The sequence below is a fragment of the Lipophrys pholis genome (genome assembly GCF_963383615.2).
Source record: "Lipophrys pholis genome assembly, chromosome: 14".
Classification (NCBI taxonomy): domain Eukaryota; kingdom Metazoa; phylum Chordata; class Actinopteri; order Blenniiformes; family Blenniidae; genus Lipophrys; species Lipophrys pholis.
Genome location: NC_137633.1, coordinates 4,691,652 through 4,713,990, shown reverse-complemented (window position 1 = coordinate 4,713,990; position 22,339 = coordinate 4,691,652). Strand labels below are relative to the sequence as shown.

Sequence of the window (22,339 nt, the reverse complement as noted above, 5' to 3'; positions counted from 1 at the left end):
AAGTACCTTCCTGCATCAGTAACATCAAAACAATAAGAAATTGGCCAAAATCATAACTATTACCCATTTTAGAAAGTCTCTTTTGTTTTTTTACCCCACACGTCTACAATGTAGGTAAGACCGTATCACTGGGATTTTCCATTAAACCGTCACCGGCAGCAGTGACACCTGTAAACACTCGCATGACAATACTGGCGGTAAACAAGCGGGGCTCGGCCCCGGCGACCGACATGCTATATTAATAAGAACGGCGGTTTATAATTCATGGGGCAGGATTAGTTGGGAGTGCTCGTCCCAGGTCTGGTCGCGGCACTGACACAGCGAGTACTAACAATACCGGACATGCCTCGCTCTCCGCTGCCCACCCCTAGTGCCCATTATAATAATATATTCAAGGATTAAAGGGTTTTTATCTTAGACGGCCCATAAATTATGAATACGCCACTTCAAAATTTAATTGCCCCGAATTAAATGATTCAAGATAATGTTTCTTTTATAAATTCCTAATAAGGCCAGGGGGCAGAGAAAAGGGAAAATACACTCAATAAATTTTCTTTCTTGGAACAAAAGGAGGAAATGGAACAATGGGTGGAGGGTAACCTGTGGCCTCTGGCAGGACAAAAGCTTCAAGAACTACAGCACACACAAGAGCTGCGAAATGGATGAACTTTAATCTCTCTTTTTTCTTGTGGAAGGTTTCCTCTCTGATGGCGAGGACTGCGGTTCAAGCTGGAATACAATGGGACCCCCGTCCAGGACCCGCCGAGTCTGTTGGTTAAAGCTTCGAGCCGAGCTCTCCCGTCTCACACAAACACCAACGATACAGAGGGCTTTAGAAAAGCAGCCAACGGACTGAACTTGTAAAGTAATTGCATAAAAATACAGATCTGTGATGGGAGGGGGGAAAAAAAAGAAAAGAAGAAGTGCTCAAGCGTACGGAGGAGACGACGAGAACGCGGTGCGGCACAAATCCTGCTCGAGTCTGAAAACGACGTTCACAGATCTGCTTTTCTAACTGAACTCAAAACGAACAGATCTGCGACGCCTGACGCTTCGCGTCGAACGGCGACGTAACGTCTTTAAAGCCTTTATGACACAAAAAAAAAGACGATTTCTGGAGTTTGCTTCTATAGTCCTTATGAGTGGAGGAGAGTTTTATCTAAAGTGAACTAATTAAGCCGGTAAACATCGAGTCCTTTTTGCGGCAGGAACATTTAAATTACGACAAAAGAACACTCGAGCTGAAGCTCCGTTTATTGACGTAACCCGAAGACAAAAATGCAGCGAGGCGTGTTCCGTAGGCTTCTTATTTACTATTATTGAAAAGCTTGTCTAGTTTTGTCGGAAGAAGAATCCTCTATCAACAGGTTTGATGGTGTTTTAAGAAAAACAAGCCGCCGGCGTGTGAATGAAGGCCTTCATAACAACCTCGACAATCCAGTAAAAACCAGAGCCTGGACTTTACGTCAGTATCAAAGCAGGAAAAAGGAGTCGGTATAACAACCGACCGAGTGAGAGCGCTCTTTGCTTTCCGGTGAAATCATATTCGGACGCCTCGTTTTAAGGCAGTCTGGAAGGAAAAGGGGGAGAAAAAAAAAAAGAAGGAAGCTTCCTAAAAGACAAATCGGTGAAAAGTTTCGGTTTCACCCGAGAACTCGACGCTGTTTATGGCTTCATCGACGGTTATCAGTCCCTTTTAACCACGGAGTACATTCACAATGAAGTTTCTGCCGCTCAACTTCCACTCAATCAGGACCGTTCGATTGGTCGCCAGTAGAAGGAGTAGAAGGAGGAGGAGGAGGAGGAGGAGGAGGAGGAGGAGGAGGTTCGAGGGCAGCCACGATCCCCACAATGCACCAGCAAATAACGATTGTCAACTCAAAACACGCCGGAGACGAACTGCTGCGATGAACGAACGCCGGCGGACCGACTGGATGGGGGAGCGTTTGGCTTTGGGGAAGCAACTTTTCACCCGATTCACTTTTCTTCTGTTTTCCTCCTCTTTCCCGTCTCGCCAACCCGCCGACGTCATAAAATGTAAACCTACGCTTCGTCACATGTAGAACGAACGTTTTGATAGAAGCCTCTGCGCAGAAGCCCGTGGGACAAAGTAAAAAGCCACTCTGGATGAACTTATCGATGACTTTTTCTTCTTCTTCTATTTCTGAGTCCTTTCGCAGACACAAAAATAAATAAATAGCGTGGGCTGCGGCAGTAAGTGGGATCCGTTTATTCGCTGTTCTCTTTGGGATTATCTTCAGTCCGACTGGCACTTAAGTTAGCCGCCTCCCTTTGGCCCTTCTGGTTGGAGCTTTCGATCAAGGCCGGCGGTGAATCGACCTTCTCAGTCTCCTCCTCCTCCTCCGCCTCGCCGTTGACCTCCTGCATGACCGTCCCGTACGCCACCTTATCCCCGTTGAGGAGGCGGCTGTGCTCCTCCAGCTGCGTCTCCGCGTCGTCCTCCACCTCCTCCAGCTTGCGCAGGATGACGGGAAGCTTGGCGTCGGCGTTCTCCAGCAGAGCGATGTCGCTCTCCTCGTAGCGCGGCAGCGCGGCGCCCTCCTCCAGCTTCCCCTGGAAGTGCAGGCGCTTGGCGCGGCCGTTGGCGGAGGCCTTCTCCAGGATCTGCTTCTCGGCCAGGCGCAGCTGGACGGCCAGGCGGGAGTGGAGGGACAGGTCAGGTTTCTCCAGCATGGAGATGTCCTCCTGATGGAGATCAGAGCAGACGGAGCGGGACAAAGAAAACACATCTCAGATGTTAATGATGAGAAAAAACACTGAATTGACTCATAACAGATCCGATACAACTCGTATTCTCCGACCTCCGAGGTGGTCTTGTAGGTCTTCAGCAGCAGAGCGGCTCGAGTCTCCAGGAAAGTCCACAGTTTGATCTCGTTCTCCCAGCTGACGGGGAAGTCGCTGTTTCCCAGGATGAAGACCTTATTGATGGCACGCTCACCGAGCAGGTAGTCCTTCAGTTCCTCTGAAAGGAGGCCACATGTTAGCGTCTGGCGAAGCGGGGCTGCAACTTTTAGAACCAGAAGGGCCGTTTTGGGGATTTTTTTTATTTTATTTTCTTCCACCAAATAAAATTTGTTTGGAGCCACAAAACACATTACTTATCTGAAATGAAGGGAAAAAGAAAAGAGAAAATGTTGTGCTCCTTCACAATAAAGCTGTGGTTGGCTCTTAAACGGAACCGGGATGCTGTTCCGAGAGAATTCTCCCCATTGTTTATTCATGCACCGGAGTGGAGAGGGACCACACCTGGATGACGTTAAGTGTCCCAACGCTGGAGATTCTCGGAGTAAATCCAGCACTTCCAACACTTTCTGAACTTCATTTAAGTAAACTTCATTATTTACATTTATGTCATTAAGTGTTACAAAAAAAAATAATAAAAAGCTGGTGGAGAATCTTTGGTCCCCCCCCCCCCCCCCCCTCGCTGCCTTTGATGTGAGGACTCCAACATGACTTGGTTACCCTGGAAGATGAAAGAGTAAAAAGTGCAGCGCCCCAGTTGTGGGTGAACATTATTCCATCATGTCACATCTGTTAAGAAATGTTGACACGCGTACACACACGGGCGTGCGAGAAATGATACCCACACGCATATCCAACGGCATTGGGGGTGGGGTGGGCGCTTTAAAAATTAACATGCAGCAGAAATGTGAATAATATATCAAGCGGGAGGTCCTGAAGACGAGTCCTGCAACAGAGGAGGATGTGGCCTTGTGTGGTTGGGGATTTATGACACCGCTGCCATTCTGCATGTATGCCGATGAATATTGCAAACCCCGTGGTGGATTGCTCCTCGCACACATCTGGTGGCCTGCCTTGATCAATTAACCGGCTCGGGGAATGGACAGGCCTTGTGCCCCCCCCCCTCCTCCATCTCCTCAGCCTCCCATTTACTTGTGGAGGAAGCAGCCGCTTGATGCCGGTCTCCGAGGAGTGTTGAGAAACCTGGCGTGCTTTGTTTTTAGAGCGCGATCAGGTTTGAGCCGGGGGAAGTTCCACAGGGAATGTCCTGCTCTTGGTGTTTCACAGTGTGTGTGTGTGTGTGTGTGTGTGTGTGTGTGTGTGTGTGTGTGTGTGTGTGTGTGTGTGTGGGTCAACGTCTTACCCTCTGTCATGCAGAAGACTCTGAGGAAGGCGTGGAGCTGGGCTGAAATTGGGGGTTCATTACAGTGCAGAGCAAAAACACAGGACCTGAAAAGACATCAGCGAACAGGGCAACGTCTCAATAACAAGGTTGGAGGAGAACCGGCAACATTGTGAAACAGCAACACAACGGCACACTGGAAACCAAAGATGTTCTCTAAATGCTAGAATACTATATTTCTGTATATCGGTACCAAATTCTAGAACAAACATCCTTCAGGTTCCAGGCTGCTCTGTTGAAAACTCTAGAAGGCAGCAGGCAGTGGTGAAATATTGAAACCACTGATTCTAAATCTGTGGTACATCTAACACCACTTGGACGTGAGCTCCCTCTAGTGGTATGTAGAGCAAATTAAAAACTTTTTCTTTTTGTAACCGAGTCCGCTGTTTACCGAAGTAAATCTAGACGGAGATTCACGGACACAAAACCTTGCAATTTTTTCAAATATTAATCCTGTCACCAGAGTGTGCCATGTACGTTTCTTCCATTTTTTTTCTTCACACATTTTGGCGGCGCCGCTTCCTCCGGCGCACATTCGTGACTCAGTCTCGCGTCAATGACGTAGAAGTCGTATACATGCAACTGACTGCTCAGAAAGACATCAGATACATATCCGATTTGGTACCACATACAATCGAGGCCTGCCGTGTAAATATAATCAGAATTGCAACGTTTACACGGTCCCAACACGGATCGGAACTGGGTCACGTTTACATGCAGTGTGAACGTAGCCAAAGTGATTTTGTGTATAAACATCAGTGACTTGATGCCGTGACACAGAAGCAGTAGGACTTCCAGGGTACTTAATATGTACCTCTGCAACCTTATGTTAAACAACAACAAAAAAAAAGCTATGGTTGGATACGTTAATATATTAGAATTTATTAATTCGTAAATAATCCGTAGTTGGGCCATGTTGTTCACTTTATCTGTAATCAATAACACACCGAGCCTCTTGACAACAACTGTTAAAAACAAACTATGAACGAGGAAAGAAAATATTTTTCAAAGCTTTGTCTGAATATATGTTTTAAATAAACTGATAATATTTTCCAGACTGAATTGTTGACGTTTCATTAGTTAAGCAAAGCAAACTTTTCCTACTGATAAATTGTGGGTGAAAGATGTAAACATAAACAGAAAACTATTGTAGATTTAGGAAACAAAGTGAAGCGACATGTAAATGCTTTATTTGCACAAGTATTTGAAAAAAATAACTTGCAGATAAAGTTTCTGTTTATCCGATGACCACTAAAGTTCTGATTTATAAAAATAACAGTATTGTTAAAGAGTTCAACTGACCAACTGGATTTCTAGAAGCAGAAATATTGTCGTCTGTGAGATAAAACATGACAAAACACATACTTATTATTTTTAAAGAGAACTCAGTAGGACATACTTTCCAATCACGCAGAAATTGTTTTCTAACTATGTTTGATTGTGGACTTTCATTTTCATATGCAACTGGAGCAGTATCGCTGAAAACATCACGCAAAAATCAAGTATTTATGTTTTCCTGCAATAATCAACGGTCAGCAGAGACAAAGTTTGGCTGGTGATGCTTTCTTCCTGTTGAGTGAGACATTATTACACTGCTTCTCTCTATATATACACATTAACTCTTTGTACGGCGCTGCGGCAGCAAGGTGCAACGAGCTCATCCGGCTCCGGGAAGTTCAGTCCTCATAGAAAATATGTTGAATGCTTGCCATGTTTATCAATTACAATATCCAAACGGATCGATTTGTAAGTTGTGAAGAAAGGAGGGGGGCGAGTGCGATGACGGCAGCCGCCGGTCGTGTCGGCGCGGCCCGACACGGAATCTGTTGCTCTTCCCTTTGAAAATGATCTACGGGCTTATCTGTCACTTTAATAGAGCGCCCTGGCAACAACGGGGATTGTTTCACTTAATTTCCACTGTTGAGATTTCGACTGTCATCAATAAGAGATTAAAAGGCGTCTGATTAAAAATGCCGAGCCGAGGATGCGGCATAAAATTAAGGGGCTAATGATAAAATGATTAAGCTTCTTGGTGATGAAAGTGTTGGGGCGGATGGTAAATTGATACTGGGAGGGGAGGGAGAAAAATGAAAAAAGAAAAAGAAACCTGCTGCAACATTTATGGTATGTGCTTCAATTATGCCAAAGGGAGAGGGGGGGGGGCTAATTGGTTAAAATATCTACTGCTGGGAGAAAAAACGAGCCGCGCAGCTATATGGAAGCTTACGTGGAGTAAGTCGTGAGCCAGAGGCGCCACTCGACCCATATTGGAGGGTTTAGGTCTCCTTTATGAAAAACTAACATTTAGGTGAAGTTTAAGTTTGGGTAATGATTAAGAAAAGTAATAGTTGGAGTGCAGGTCGATAAAGTAATGTGACTCAATGCAAAAGAACGAAAAGAGGAGTGTGTGTGTGTGTGTGTGTGTGTGTGTGTGTGTGTGTGTGTGTGTGTGTGTGTGTGTGTGTGTGTGTGTGTGTGTGTGTGTGTGTGTGTGTGTGTGTGTGTGTGTGTGTGTGTGTGTGTGTGTGTGTGTGTGTGTGTGTGCGCGCGTGTACGTACGCCGGGATGCCGGCTCGTGCCAGGACCTCAGCCTTCATGGCGTAGAGACGCTCGCTCTTGCTGACGCCGAGCTTGATCTTCACTCGGTCGTGGGCGTTGTCTTGAAAGAAGAAGCCGTTGTGGATGACGAATTCCGAGTTGGACCTCGTGCCGTAAAAGATGTAGATCTGCGGAAATCACAATAACAACGGATTTACAACACGTACGTCTGAACAGTACTCAAGGAGTCTGAATTCAAAGCCGGGTCCCACCGCTCAAAGTCAAAACTTAACCAGATGCAGGTGAGAAAACAGTGATTCACTCTCACACTGCAAAAAAATGTCTCCTACCATTAGCAGCCAACAAAATAAAAGAGAGTACATCATGCTACTGGTAAGAGAAGAGGGAAAGTTTATCTTCACACAAGGAAAATGGGAAATTCACAGCTGAAGTGACGACAGACGACATTCCCTTGTGGGTGATTGACAATATGAGCTGCGTTTAGATGTTTGTCAGTTTCACTGAATTATTTCCGGCTGAGAGATCCGATTGTCCCGTTTACACGAAAACTGATGATATGACGAAACTTAAAACGGAAGAATAAACATGAAAACAACAAAGACAAAAAAAAACATAAGATTAATTAAAAAATTATCAAATGTTCGATGAAACAAAGAAAAAATGACATCAATGTCTCATATATTTAAAATAGTTTAAATGTGTATGCTTTATGTATGCTTCTCTACGCTTTGTGTCGCAACCTGAAGTTTGCAGTGTCTTTTATCCATCCTACTCATCAATACAGCGGAGATGAATATTTATAGAGAAAAGGGGAGCGGTGGTGATAAAGCGGGAGCGTCCGCTCACCTGTTCGTTCTCCTTGTAATCCTGCAGGGCCACACACTCACAGCGGTCGTCCTCCAGGTTGTAGCCGGTGGTGATCTGCAAAGTGACAAACGCATCGGAGTAAATATACTCGCAGAAATTGTGACTTTTCATAATGTCGTAGAAAAAGATGTCTTTTTTTTTATCTTTTTTTATTAGTATAACAGATCAGGACTGAATGAAGCTGCCAATTACAAAGGTAAAAACTACTTCTAACAAATGAGTGAATCCGAGTTTGATCACCTGTTGATTCAGAATGCACACAAAATTCAAAAAAAACCTTCCACACGATGTCTCCAATAATGCTAAATCAGCAGTTTCCAATCATACTGAGGTGAAGTGCGGGATGTTTACCAGTCCGTTTGTGTGGTTGCACATGTCCCAGAGGGGGATGAGGGCCAGGGTCACCCTGCTGCCGTCCTCAGTGGGGATCTGATTCTGACGGGTCATCACGGAGGACACTGCCCACCTGCAAGTAAGACACCGCTGCTCATTACATCACCCATACCAGTCACATGACCGCCGCACGGCAACGGGAACGAGGAGGTGAGAGAGCAGTGTAGAGATGACTGGAGACGGAGTGAGGAGGAGAACAGCCAGGAGCTTGAGGAAAACTAAAACATTCGGATTCATATCAACAAGGCACTCAGTTTGTAATAAAAGGTCTTGGTGTTTTCGTCTGCATCTTTTTTCAGTTTTTTCCCCCCAAAACTAACTGATGTACTTGGTTTAACCAGTTCTGTTATATATGTGCCGTGGAAGAGGCACGACGGTTAGAAAAGCCTGAATGACAATGAGAGTAATATAACCCAACTAGTTCCATAGTTGGATTTGGGGCTCCTGAAAATGTATTTGGCCTTACACTATAGTTATGTCGGAAAAATTACATCACTTCCCACAGTTGAATGAAATGTAATTACAAATCACTGAAGATGTAATTACTGGTTACTTTTCTTGTACGTGAACAAGTTAGAGAAGTGCCGTTTGAATGGTTCCATTGCATTAAAGTCATTTTTACTGGAGGGGAGAAGCTTTAATAACTAATCAGAACTCTTGACAGCAACAGAAAAGATGTCTGTAAGTAACCTAAAGATTGTTGTGTAGCCGCAGTAGCAGTGACTGGTCTTAAACATGCGCTCACCTATCATGCTCATACATCATAGGTGTTTGGTTGGTTTTTTTTTCATCGCGACTACATTTGAATCAGTTTTAGAAATCTGTGTTGAACTCATCCGTTGTTTCCGTGAATTCAACTTATACCGCCCCACTGTGCAGGGCAGATCTTTTTGGCAATGCCGTCGATTTATTGATCTGGGATGTGAGTAAAAAAGGGGAAGGAAGGATCAACGGGAGAGCGTTGCGCTGAAGGACATCAATTAGTTTTCACCGGTTTACATCAACAACACATGATAACTTCCCCCACCTCGCACACCGACACATGCACTGACCTGTAGTCATCAAACGTGAAGCTGTCCTTCAAGGGCAGTTTGCTGGCGGCCGGATTAGTCTGAGGATGCAAGAGGGGAAGGTGGACGAGAGTGGGGAAGAAAGAGAGAAGGAGAAACACAAATCAGTATGCGGAATTTCATTATGCATGGAGTAGGGGTGGGGGTGGGGTGGGGGGGGGGGGGGGGGGCTGATGTCTGACAGGGACGCCTAACAAGAAGGACTGGGAGTAGGGGGCCAGCGCCTGGGCTGGTGTGAGTGTGTGAGTGTGTGTGTGTGTGTGTGTGTGTGTGTGTGTGGTCTGTTAGTACAGCGTGACACTCGACCCCCCACATACATCACTGTCAACTTAATTTGTTGTGGCCAGCAGCCGTCATAAATCTGCCTCATCAATTTAGGGGCCTGAAGGGGTACCTGTGTGTGTGTGTGTGTGTGTGTGTGTGTGTGTGTGTGTGTGTGTGTGTGTGTGTGTGTGTTGTGGGGGGGGGGGGGGGCTCACTATTAAAGAAGCCACCTAGTAAAGCCATTTGCAAACTGTCCTGAGCTTAAGTAGAAGAAAGAAGGAGCAAGAGAGAAACAAAAGTTGAAGAAAATGTTGAAAGAAAGAATAACATGAAAGCTGCACTGTGCAAACTACATTATAGAAACCTAATCGAGAATATGAAGTTAAAGATATAAAAATGAGGCCATCAAACAAGTCCGAAGCAGCTTGGGGTACAAGATTTTCCATCAGAGCTGCACAATGCAGTGAAAATGTGCACGATAACACACGTCACCAAAGACGTTTGCGTGCACCCCTGCTCTTGTGAACATACTGCTCAATCAGATGGACTCTCACTGCTCTGGATCTTGTTGGTGACAATCTATACTTCACAAAGTCTTTGAAACATAACATCATGACTGACGGCTCCAGGCCACAAATCAGATGACAAAAAAAACAAAACACCAAAATGAATGAAAATAAGTACTTGATCGCAATAATTACCTAGTTGTTTAGAAAATGTGTGAGTAACTTTATTTTGAAAGCTAAAGAGAAAAGTTAATGTCACAGTGGGACATTTTTCTTGTTGCTGTCAGGATGATTGAGCTCAACATTAATAATCGCTCCTCCTGTAACATCGTAGAGTCAAGCCAATCTATATCACACCTGTAAAACAGAACAAACCCAAATATTCCAGACACATATACCAAATGTAATGAAAAGAAAAGAACGCTGTGGCTTTGGACGTGGAAAAGCAGGAAGATTAGGACCTTTTGGGTTGCAGTTGCACAAACTATAAAATAAATAACCTCAAAAGAGGCACTGGAGCCTCGTAATAGCAATATATATCATATTGACTGTAATTAATCTACTAATTCCAAAATACTGTAATACTGGTGAGAAGCAGCATTATAATAAAGTGTTATTTTACAAGACTGAGGCTCTCCCCGCAGAGTACTCGGACTGAGCTGACGTCAACAAATAAACCAGATTAACATGAATACCGCTGAGCTACGCGCTTCCCCACACATTCCCCCACATCAGGACTGGATGCAGGTGAAGCTTCCGTCTCTTCTACTCGTTCAGTGTTTGCTTCCTACACAAAGATTTCTAGATATCTAGATCTAGATCTAGATATATATATATATAAGTCGACGCACTCGCTGCTCCAAGATTCAACAACAATGACAGTATGGAAACTATACATGAACAGCTTTCTTTAATCTGAGGATCCAATAAGAATTCACCACCACCATCCACACCGATACTCTCAAATATATAAAAACATTCGGTCTATAGTTGAGAGAACGTATTGTAGTATCGCTGTAGTCAAATCAATACAATACAACTCAGAAAACACATTTTTCTCTAATGTGTTTGCACTTGACATGGAAACTGAGCAAGAACGGCTCATTGAGAGGTGTGTGTGTCCGATCCACTCATCTTTGATACATCTCCTTCCTTAAAACACATACACACACGTTCTCCCCCCTCCTCCTCCTCCTCCTCCCTTCCTCAGATGACCGGCCTGGAAAATTAGCTTGTCACATTGGCTTTGAATTGAATTGACCTGAATGTACCTTCCTCAAAAACCCCTCTCTCCCTCTGTGTTCCCCATCCCCCACTTCCTCCCCGCCACCTCTCTGGAGTGTGTGTGATGTATGCACAAGCAGCCACGCAGTCCCACACATGCATGTATGTTGAAGTGCAGAAACAAATGGAACCACTTACAACAACCTCCCCACGAACCGCCGTCGAATCCTTTTGAAAGGTTCAACGCAAGCAAAGATGAAACTGCAACTTTGAAACGAGCTCTGATGATTAAAATGCTACGTCATGTCGAATTATAACGCATAATCGAGTGTGGGGACTTTCTGCAAAATGTAGCTTACGTGTTGTTTGACAGTAACACAAGATTCTGTGACGATTGTTTGACTGCATTTTCTTGTGTTTCGTGATTGAGAAATGTTAAAAAAGAAAAAAAAAAAGAAAAAAAAAAGATTTCTCTGCTAAAAAAGAAACCATTTTGATCAATCATCTGTTCCACAATTGAATCCGGCTTGTTGTGATGATATATTAAACAGTTTGAATTAATGTGTTTCGCCTTTTTCTTTGGTGAAAAACATCAAGGTCAATTCAGGGATTATGGCACCACTGGGCCCATTTTACCTTGGCTCGAGTTTAAAAGGCAAAATTTGACGGACAATCTTCTAGAGACTATTGTGATTGAATCACCTGTATTAAAAAAAAAAAAAAAACAATAAATAAAAGAGGGAAAACGACAATGTTCTTTTATTAAAATGCCTTCCATTGCAAGACGGACAGAGAAGAGTAAAGATGATTACTGCCGTACTTTTCCTCTGTCTTTTCCACCCACTCACAATAATATTGTATTTTATTCAAGTGGAATTTTGAGGCTAAAAGTACTATTTAATCCCATATAAAAGCTCACCATCAAATTAAAATAAAGCACACTCAGCGCTTTCCTTTTTTCACACAATTCCAACAATGTCCTTCCTTAACGGGATATTTTTATGTAAACATGCGCTTATTTGTAATTTATAAAAATGTAGCAGCATAAACAAAATATCTTATATTGAAGATAAATATTAAACTTTGGCTGCAACTAATGGCTACAAGTTGCAAATCCATTCTCTGCCTAAGATCATTAAAATAAATTGTCTTTTTTCTATCTGTGGTTAAAAATAAACGTGACACGTGAATATATACGGACATCAACTACGAATGTGTGATTACTTAACATCTATTTCTTCTCGTTTATCGGCTGCGCCGTTAGTGAAACATTTACAAACGACTTAATGTGAGATCATCAATCAACCTGGAGTTTTTTTTTGGTTTTTTTTCTTCACGATGAGGGCGTTAAAAAAAAAAAAAAAAAAAAAAGAAGAAGAAAAAGAACTTGGCCACTTTGTCGAACTTGACAAGCATGAGTCTCTGCACTCACCTGTAGGGATGAATCAGTGTCACCACACAGAGCAGCTATTCAGCTCCAGAGGTGAAATATGATGTGACCACTCCACTTTACCCTGAGGAGATTTAGTGCGTGTGCGTGTGTGTGTGTGTGTGTGTGTGTGTGTGTGTGTGTGTGTGTGTGTGTGTGTGTGTGTGTGTGTGTGTGTGAGAGAAGAGAAAATCTCTCCTGATAGAAAACTGAAAGCAGCAGTATCATTAACCGCGGTTGCCATTAGTGTAACTGAAGCACAGTCTTGCGAGGCACTTAAATTTAGCAACTCATTGTAACTAAAGATGTAACTAAAGTTAATCAACAAGTTACTTTTGTAGTATTTCGCAGTGTGTTTCCGTAATCTGCAGCTCAATCTAATATCTGATCACCTGGGTGGAAGTGCTTCCTCAAAGAGGTTTTGCAACTCTCGGGCCAGAACTCCCCATGGTGTGAAAACTACAAAGTGGATTGTTTAAAAGAACACGTACACATTTCACAAATGGCAAACTTTGCACATGTTTCAGCTCTTTCAAAAAAAGCTGTAAAATACAGAATAATAAAGAGTTACAGTTCAGACTGACGACAGAAAAGGATTATCATTAATCAGGGTGTTATGTTCTTTAGATCTTTCTTCCGTTTTGTTTGTAAGTTGCACATATTCCAGTTTATTCCATAGAATTAATCAAATCGGCATAAATAAGGCACTGGACTCAGCTTATTCATTTTCTTGCTCATTTAAAGTGAACAGTGTTGGTGTTTGTATTTCAAGCATTCATACTGATTAGGAAGGTAGGGAACGTTTTGCAGGTATTTTTCCTATCATTTGCACATTTCAAAGTAAATCAGAAAAAGCGCTCGGATGGCGTCCTGTGCACTGATGGACAGTGAAACCAGCGGTGACGCTGCTCCAGGACTAACAAGATTCTTTTGTCTTCTTCATACAGAGCAGGTTAGAGCACAACACTCCCATCTAGTGGAATAACGCCACCGTGGTCAAAGAGGCAAAAGCAAACGGTTTACCCAACGTGAAAAAACTGTACGGTGTTTAAGCCAAAAACAACAAGGCAAAATAGGATCAAATGTGTGTTTAAATATGAATATAAGGAGGTGTATCTGTTGCTTGTGGACGTTTATGACAACTATTTCAAACAAATACCTCAGTGAAGGCAATAAAAAGAATGAAATCTCTCCAAAAAAACAAACTTAACTCTGATTAAAGTGGAAGAGTCTGACTTCAGAGAGGACTGATCAAAGCTGAGCTGGCACTTCGGCGTGCGTCAGATTAATAACGGGTGCATTAGCATATTTGGAGATTACCATCCTGCTATCTGTTGTCTGGGCCTGTTAACCAATATTTCATCATGTAATCACTGCGTCTATATCTTGTTCCGTTTGTTGGCAGAACGCTGGACAGAAAGTTTGTAGAACTTTGGAGATGATAGTTTAAAGATTGTTTAAAAAAAAAAGAAGAAAAAAAAAGGAGGGGGCTGATCTTGATATGGAAAGCACTTTGTCAACTATCATATTGTAATTAGAAACTGAATGGAAGAAACGTATCAATGACACTGATCAGGGACAGTTTCAACACTGTCTGGAGTTCCTCATCACTATGTGACTATATGCTGCCCCCTACTGGTCATGAATGGGGTTTGGAGGCACAGACTGAACCACTGAGCCAGTGCCACAAGAAAATGTAGTTTATTTCAAATTTGGCTCTATTAGTGGTCCAGTGTCGTGTATCTGGAAAGATTGCAGTCAGGAATACATCGGATTACACTCTGAAGCTCAGTATTTGTGCGAGTGCCGTTTGTGCCCACCTGGATCAGTTTGTAGAAGTAGGCGTACTGCCGAGCCGTGTTCTTGTACTGGCTCAGCACGTCCTGCACTGCCTGCGTGCCCAGCAGCAGCTGCACGTCCTCCTGCTGGTAGTACAGTGGCGTGTCGTACTCCTGAGGGAGGCTGCGCACGTATGGCAGCCAGAACGAGGCCGGGTCGGCCCGCTCGCACAGCAGGTGGAGCGCCAGAGTCACGTTGCCCATGGCCTGCAGGATCCGGTCCTGGCTGTACAGAGGACCTGTGACACAGCCAGCAGGTATGGTCACGGCACAGTTGTGGACGTAAGTTTAAAAGTGTGGCGGATTTGAAGTTGTTTGTCAATTTGACTGAATTCTTTCAGATTGAGACATCGTACCGTCTCTTCTACATGAACACTGTATAAAATTATAAGATTGAGAGTGACAATTATAAGTTAGGTTAGCCTTCCGAAAATGACAATCTAGTTTGCAATAATGTGTTTTCATGTTAAAATATATAGCCATGACTTCACTTGGCTCTGAAGGCCATGGTGGAGGTCAAGTACCGGGACACGACGGGGAAGGCCTAAGACGGCTGCAGCCAGTCTGCTATGTGGACATCAATCAATCCAGAGGCCCATCTCGCTGTCACCTGCCATTCTGTAGATGACAGAAGCTCCTTGAACATTATTTTAGGAGTGCAGCACTGTGGAGAATATGACCCAACTTAAAGAGTCACCCATGAAAAACTTAGATGTCCTGCTTGATCGACGCAGCTAAACGCACCATATGTGTGCCACACACACTCCAGCTGGGAGTGGCGTGGGCCTCTGACCAGACCCCCGGGTTCTCTGACATGCAGGCCAAGTTGAGAAAGACTGAGGGATATTCCAGGAGCGGCGCCATTGCAAAGGAAACAGTCTACCGAAACTCTCTTTGCTGATTTTGTTTCAACTTCCTAAATAACTGCTGAAACAGAGAGAACGTGACTGGTGATGCGAACGTTGAACTCAAGCGGTGCATGACGGTGCAGAAGACTCCCTTCGAACACCGCGAGGGACATAAACAAAAAGGCAATGAAATTTCTGAGCTCTGCTGCTCCGAAAAATAGGTTAAAAACAGTCAATACTGTTGTTTTAGAGAGAAACCAATAAGAACCGAGGAAGTAAAGGATGTACTGCTCAGCAGAATAGACAATATCTTAACAGGTGTTTATTTGTGACATTGCTAACAGTTTCACTCACAGGCGTTTTGCAAAATACACTTCGAACTGACATTCGAATGCGTGTTGTACACCTTTTGTCCAGTAGGTGGCTCAGTAGAGCGAAGGAAGCCTCAAGCAGCAAGGCCCCTTGAGTGAATAAATTTGAAGAAAACATGAAATGAAGCTTCTGGAACTACTCTAAACAGTTTGTTAGCTTTAATCCTGGGTTTATATAATAAAAGGTCAAAAACAACCAGGAAGTTTTGTTCTCATTACAGTGGAACCAATGTTCTTCAGTACAATCAGTCAAACGTGTTACATGTTTTAAACTCACTGGTTTCATTTCATTTGCAAAGCTTGTGCTGGGAAAACTCTCTACCTACGTTCTAGTAGAGTCATCTGTCAGGTCACACCTAAAGCCTGTACCTCATTTAGCATTTAGCAATTTGTTCCTTAACTTACATCACCGTTAACTCTGTAAATTGGACTCTTTCTTGTAGGATTGTGTGAATTGTATGCATGCACATATTTGTTTCCATGTTTGTCTTCGTGCCTCATTGCTGCCTCTCAGCAAAGTCGTAAATGAGAACTGCTTTACAATTGACCTACCTACAAAAATGAAGATTAAATTAATAAAACTAACATGAGGTTAACGATACCATCCAATGCTGCCAGATATTGAAAGTTGAAATCATCAAGGCTCTCACAATCCCTCGGAGCACACGAGGAGGTCAAGATTTGAATAACGCGATGCAATTGGAGGAATCCAGGAATGTACCTGTACCGCTCACTTACCCAGTACAGAGTTCTGGGCTGCTTCCACCGTCATCAGCATCTTCCTGGGAATCCACAGGAACAGCTCCTCAGCCTGCAAACACACACACACACACACCAATATCAATGGCTTTAATCACGTGGTGAACATTTGGATAAGGAGATATGAACATAAACGTCTGGAACCTTGATGTCTCTGGTGGCCCGCAGGCCGTAGCCCTCGGTTCCAAAGTTGTCCACGGTGAAGCAGTCGCAGGCGGCCCCGTTCTCCTGCGCCCAGGACATCAGGTCGAAGAAGTGGTCCTCTCTGTGGCCCTCGAACACGACAGAGATGCCTGAACAGGGACGCGGTGCGGGGTAAATGTTTAAAAAAAATTAAAGCTTCTTAGGACCTGGGGAAACTAGGACGTTCTTACAGATTTAATGAAAAGACAGACGAGGAACAGATGTGTTTACCATTCAAACTCTATTCATCCTTATAGAACTCCTAAAAATGCTATTGGTGGGTGGCAGAAAGGTCATTACCAGGAAATACATGAACTCTCAACTCTCATGAAAAGAAACTGTTCAAGTAAAACCATCGTATTAAACAACTAAACAAGGAGGGAGAATTGGAAGAACTGGAGGTCCCCCTCCTCCCCCTCATTGTTTTGATCTTTTTTTTTCTATAAAAGCACTCTTCATTCTGCTCTCACCTTTTTGTTTCTTGCGGATCTTCTCCACCAAGCCTCTGATTTGGACGTACTCCTCCCACTCCTTACCAGCAGAGGGCGCAGCACTGCTGCATTCTGGGAAAACATGTTCACCGTCAACACCAGATCGCACAGTCATGGTGGTTTTAACTTGTGACCGACTATGAAAATGAATGAAGACGGAGCTAAAATGTTGTGCCTCCATCTTTCCGTGCTCATTCCTGCCTCTTACATTGACACTGATCAGTCATCATATGATGACGAACGACCTGAAAGCTGTAGAGGATGTGTCGTGTACTCTAATGAAAGGAGACATACTCTGCAGCAGCTCAGAGATGAGATACATCATCTCTTTGGGGGAGACCACAGCAGTGGCTCCTGAACCAGACTTCTGAGTCTTCACCCGACTCTTCTTTCCCATGGTGCTGGATGGAAAGCTGCGGCGGGAGAAAAAGGGCAATGTGGTTATCCATTCACTCTAACCAACACAGCGTGATCACACTGAAAAGGCAATACTCCTGCAAAAAAAAAAAAAAGTTGCACAGTCATCAGTATGGCTGGAGGCTTTATGGAAGGGAGGCGAAGGAATAAATAAAACCCCAGTGAAAGAAGAGCGTGAACTTAAGGGGACGTGGAATAAATTAAATCAGTCAGGACTCTGTGAACCGTTAATATTGAAATAAAAGCACACAAACAGCAACAAGTGATCAGAGATGCATGAAACCGAAGCAGAGCTCTTTGGGACTGCAGTGGAACGTTTTATAAATGAAGCACAGAAAGAAATTAACTGTAACATCCAATAACTGTAATGAATAGTAGATGCATCATCATGTTGATGCTGTTTTGCTGCCTCTGGTACTGGCAAAATTAAACTAATTAATCAAGTGGTAATGAAATCTGCAAATGAAAGAAATTTTAAAGTAAAATTTTATCTTTTTGTGTTTGCGGAATCAGCGTGTTAAACAGTCTGGATAGCATGCAGGGTTCACTGCTCAGCACCAATGATATAGTTCTATAGATCTAATTTCAGCGTTGAGAATAAAACATTTATAGGCGCTCAATGTGGCCTCTGAACTTTGCCAACGCATGACCTGGATATCAGACAACTATAACTATCAGTCCCTCTTTACGACAAGCACAGGGATGCAGACAATTTAAGGGCCCATTTCAGGTGAAAGTGCAACGCCTTCGCGTTTTTGTTTCGGAAAAGTTCACATTTACACAACAGTGGCTTGCAAATAATCTATTTTAGCTACAAATTCTATAAATCGATTAAATCGACTTTTTTCCCGGCCCTAACTGAATGGCTGCAATATTCAGACGATTCATACAAACATTTTTTCACCCTCAGGGTCAACTGCCCCAAAAAGGTACCGAACCGCAGGTTGGGAACAAACTCGGAAAAAAATGAAGTTATTTTAAATAAAGAAATGACACATCAAGTTAGTCCAACAATTCCATTTTAAAGCGTCAACATCCAGGCAGAGCAACACGTGTCCGGAGTGTCGGCTGGCCGCGTCATTAGGAAGACGAAGATGCGGTGTTAGTCCGAAGGCTTTCACACCTTTAAATAGACCGAGGGGCAATACCCCGTTGACAAGCACCAATTTAATTTCCTCCGGGCCTGTTAGGCTCTTAGCAGCTACTCGGCTCATTCGCTCTCACTGCCCCACATGAAGGGAACTAAACTGGGGGGAACCGAACTGGAACGGGGTGGGGGGTAAGGCAGTGGTCAGGGCATTTAATAAGTTCTGAATTCTTTCACAGTTCACTGACAATTAGAAGAATCACAAGCCACAAAATACACATTGATTCAGAACATCGTTTTAAAAGCAGCATCTAGTTTATTAGCATCAGCTGTGGGCCATCTAAACGTATACAACTTGTAATCTGCAACAGGTTGGAAATGTAGTATGGAAATAACTTTCTGAAATTCTCTTCAACCCAATTCGGTGTTATGCAAGGATGCCTTCCTTTGTCTCTTCACAGCAATAACGTGGCCACAGGAAGCAACTTTTTTTTTATTTATTATTTAAATGGTCTTTAAACTGGGAAAATGAACTTTCAAGTTTCCAGCGACATGAATGAACAATAAAATGTACATAAAGGCATCAGATTTTGTACCTACAAAGGGATTCGACAGATTAACAACTGTATGTGATTCACAGTGTAGGCAAGCACACTCAAAGATGATGATTCACTGTTTTCTATTCAGAATCTTTCTAAATATGAATAAGAAATATATCCAAACCATAAATGAAGAGGGGAACATGTACTGAAAAAGCAAGTAATATAATAAAACCTTATTTTCCTATTTTCATGAGAGAAATAGCATAAATAGCTTTCAGCAATGATCACAGAGAATTCGGTGAAAATACTGAATACAAACTAGGGCTGGGCAAAAAAAATGTTTTTGTAGCTAAAAAAGAAAACTTTTTCTTCCTTTAAAAAGTATTGAAGGTTTATTTCCTAAATGTGGATAAGCAACACTGGAAGGCCTTACTCATCTGCATGGAGACGCCTCAACAAAAATAATTGGCACATTAATGACCCTTATGAGATGGGGGGGTTGCTTCCACCTCACGTTACCACAGCCTCTGTGTGTGTGTGTGTGTGTGTGTGTGTGCGTGTGTGTGTGTGTGTGTGTGTGTGTGTGTGTGTGTGTGTGTGTGTGGCCGCACAGCTGCTCTGTGACATTCAGTAGCAGCTGTCACTGTAGACCAAAGCGAGTCACTTGTAGGAACAGAGCGAGAGGCAGCCACTGTCCTGGACTTCTGCAAAAGGATGAAGAAGCAAACGTTTCCCATCACTTAAACACCGGATTTAAGTGAATCTGCGTATGTTTGTGTAGGGTAAAAGAAAGGAGGGTAGTTCTTTTAGATGTAAACAGTATGGATAAACACAAAGTTGTTGGCTCAATATTGAAAAACTCTTTCCAGCATGCTTCATCCAACTCGACAATAAAACAGTCAGATGACTAAACTTGAATACATCTGAGTGAGAAGTGGAACTATTTACATTAATTTATTGATCTTAACATTACCAAGTCTATCAAGGGATGTAACTGACTTGGGTCCAGATGGCTCTGCCAGCTGAACATGACCACAACTACATGCTAATGATCCTAAACACGAAGGCAAACCTATTATTCACTTCAACCGGCTCCTTAAAAAAATAACACATTTCAATTAGACATAAAGACTTGGACATAAAGATTCACGAAAGGATCGTCATATTATGGCTGAGCCCTGTAAGGGACAACGGTTATGCAGGTGTGATTCGTAGCTGCATAGACAGCTTCGCTTGGATGAGGTTATTGCTGTTGAACAAAAGCCTAATGTCAGACCTATGGTGTGGATTTCAGTTAAACATGTGTGGTTTATTTATTAATTTTTTTCAAACTGCACCCATTTCAGACAGATGTCAATCAGACTGAACTTTGCAGGCGAAACTAAACACAGAAATACTGTTAAATGGAAAAACTAAAAGCGACAGCAAACAATGGAGCACTAGAGCAAATTTCAACCAGACACAACAACCACATTAAGACAATAACAAAATCAGCTCACGACCACCTGAGAAATATTGAATTAAAGGATTTCTGACCAAACAAGAGTCGGAGAAACCTGCTTGTGCATTTATGTTGAGCAGCAACTGTGGAACAAACGTCCTGCCGACACACTCACTTCTGTAAAAATCAAAGCCCACTATTATTAATAAACAATAGATTTGACTTATTTTATTAACCTTATCTTTTAGTTATTCTCCTTTGTATGCCTTTCTTAAATCGTTTTGTTTTGATGCATTTCATAATCTCAAGATAAAGATTGCCTTGTTTTAATGCATTTCCTTTATTTCACTGTAAATCTCCTGGAATTGCCTTGTGTCTGAATGGTGCTATAGAAATACACCTGCCTTGCCTGTGCAGGCTAAATTAAACACAATCCAGGAAAAATAAATAGAAGAAACAAAAAAACAAAGTTGCATCCAACAACAGCCCACGAAAGCAAATTCTTGTTCACGAGACAGCAATCCCACGAATGCTCCTTTTGGGCACCATGCAGCTCCATGTCAAGAGGCAGACAGCAGCACTTCCGTTATATTTGCTATAATTAGCCAGGTCGTGGCGAGGCTTAATTTAAACCATGGCTTGGGTGAGATGTTAGTGAGGTCTCATTATTCACCCCACCTCCGATTAAACCCTCCTTTATCCTCCCATTCATGTCCCCAGCCTGAGCGTTAGCCAGTCACTTAGCCGTTAGCTGCTAAGCTGTCAAGTAATGAAGGATCAGTGAGTTTTAGGGAGGGCTACACTGCCCAGGGGGCCGCCTCAGCTGAACTGGCCCCGCTAAATCCCCACCTTCTGCACGTCCCGCGCACGCATTGAAAGCCAAAAGCGGCCAACGCCGCGTGTTAAACCTGGCAAACGTTTATATTTGTCTACATTTCTCTCATTACCTTCTGACAGCAGCAGTTCCTCTGTCCCTGCGCTCAAACCGAGCTTGACTAAGACGCGCATTTGATTGGATATTCAACAACTACGCCCACAATTGCGTCAAGGGTTTAGCGCAGTCTAATTGGTTGTTGATGTTGTGGCTGAGACCCGACAAGTTCCCGCCCATTGCCTCCGTTGATTGGACGTTCACTTTTAAGAAGCCGAAATTGACCATTTATGGTCATGTTTGGACTCCAACGATTGGTTGGACACCATGTCAATAACAGCTGCTTCCTCTTGCTTGCTTCTCCATCAGATTCTGAACATTTATTCATATTTATAAAATGGCTAAATAACATTTCTGTTTGCAAAGGCCTATGACCCTTAACTCTTTCCGTCATTTCTATAAAAACAATTTTCTTACCAACTTTGTTGACTCCTGCTTTGAACCGATTTTATTTTTAAATTTTTTTCTAGTATTTTCTTAGGCTTTTATTTCCTAATCCCTCCTCCTTGCACTTCGATGCCTACTTTTATCTGATTGTATCTTTCCTCTTATTAATATGTTGTTACTTCCTTATCCTCACTTGTAGCAGTTCTTTTCCCCAAGATGTGAAGCGCTTTACAAATAAAATTGATTATAATTTGTCATCTTATTTTTTATGTTGTTTAGGAGTTATTTCTGTTGACATTTGACACGTTTTAGTGACTCAATTCATATTGTTTTATAGAACAAATTTTCCAACACAACACTGCACTAAAAAGGAAAATATACCTGCTAGACCAGCGGTGTTGAAACTCATTTTAGTTCAGGGGCCACATGCAGTCCAATTTAATCTCCAATGGGTCGGACCGGTAAAATAGTGCTGTAATAGCTTTCAATATTGACATCATCATTTTTCTTTGTTGTGGCACAGAATGTACTTTTTGAAAAAGTGTATGTTTTTGCTAAACTTTTCCC

The 22,339-nt window shown here is 42.9% G+C and overlaps 1 protein-coding gene across 1 annotated transcript; it reads right to left on the bottom strand.

The window, feature by feature from the left end:
* Positions 1–649: 649 nt before the first annotated feature.
* Positions 650–21,446, bottom strand: setd3 (SET domain containing 3, actin histidine methyltransferase). Its single transcript, XM_080479478.1, has 13 exons — positions 21,402–21,446; positions 17,262–17,380; positions 16,947–17,039; positions 16,438–16,586; positions 16,273–16,345; positions 14,298–14,554; positions 9,037–9,095; positions 7,943–8,057; positions 7,571–7,645; positions 6,725–6,891; positions 4,127–4,212; positions 2,823–2,983; positions 650–2,706 (listed from the first exon to the last, which is right to left on the bottom strand). The coding sequence occupies exons 2-13, from the start codon at positions 17,362–17,364 to the stop codon at positions 2,230–2,232; spliced, it is 1,815 nt and encodes a 604-aa protein (XP_080335604.1). The 5' UTR covers positions 17,365–17,380; positions 21,402–21,446; the 3' UTR covers positions 650–2,229.
* Between the last annotated feature and the right edge of the window lie 893 nt (positions 21,447–22,339).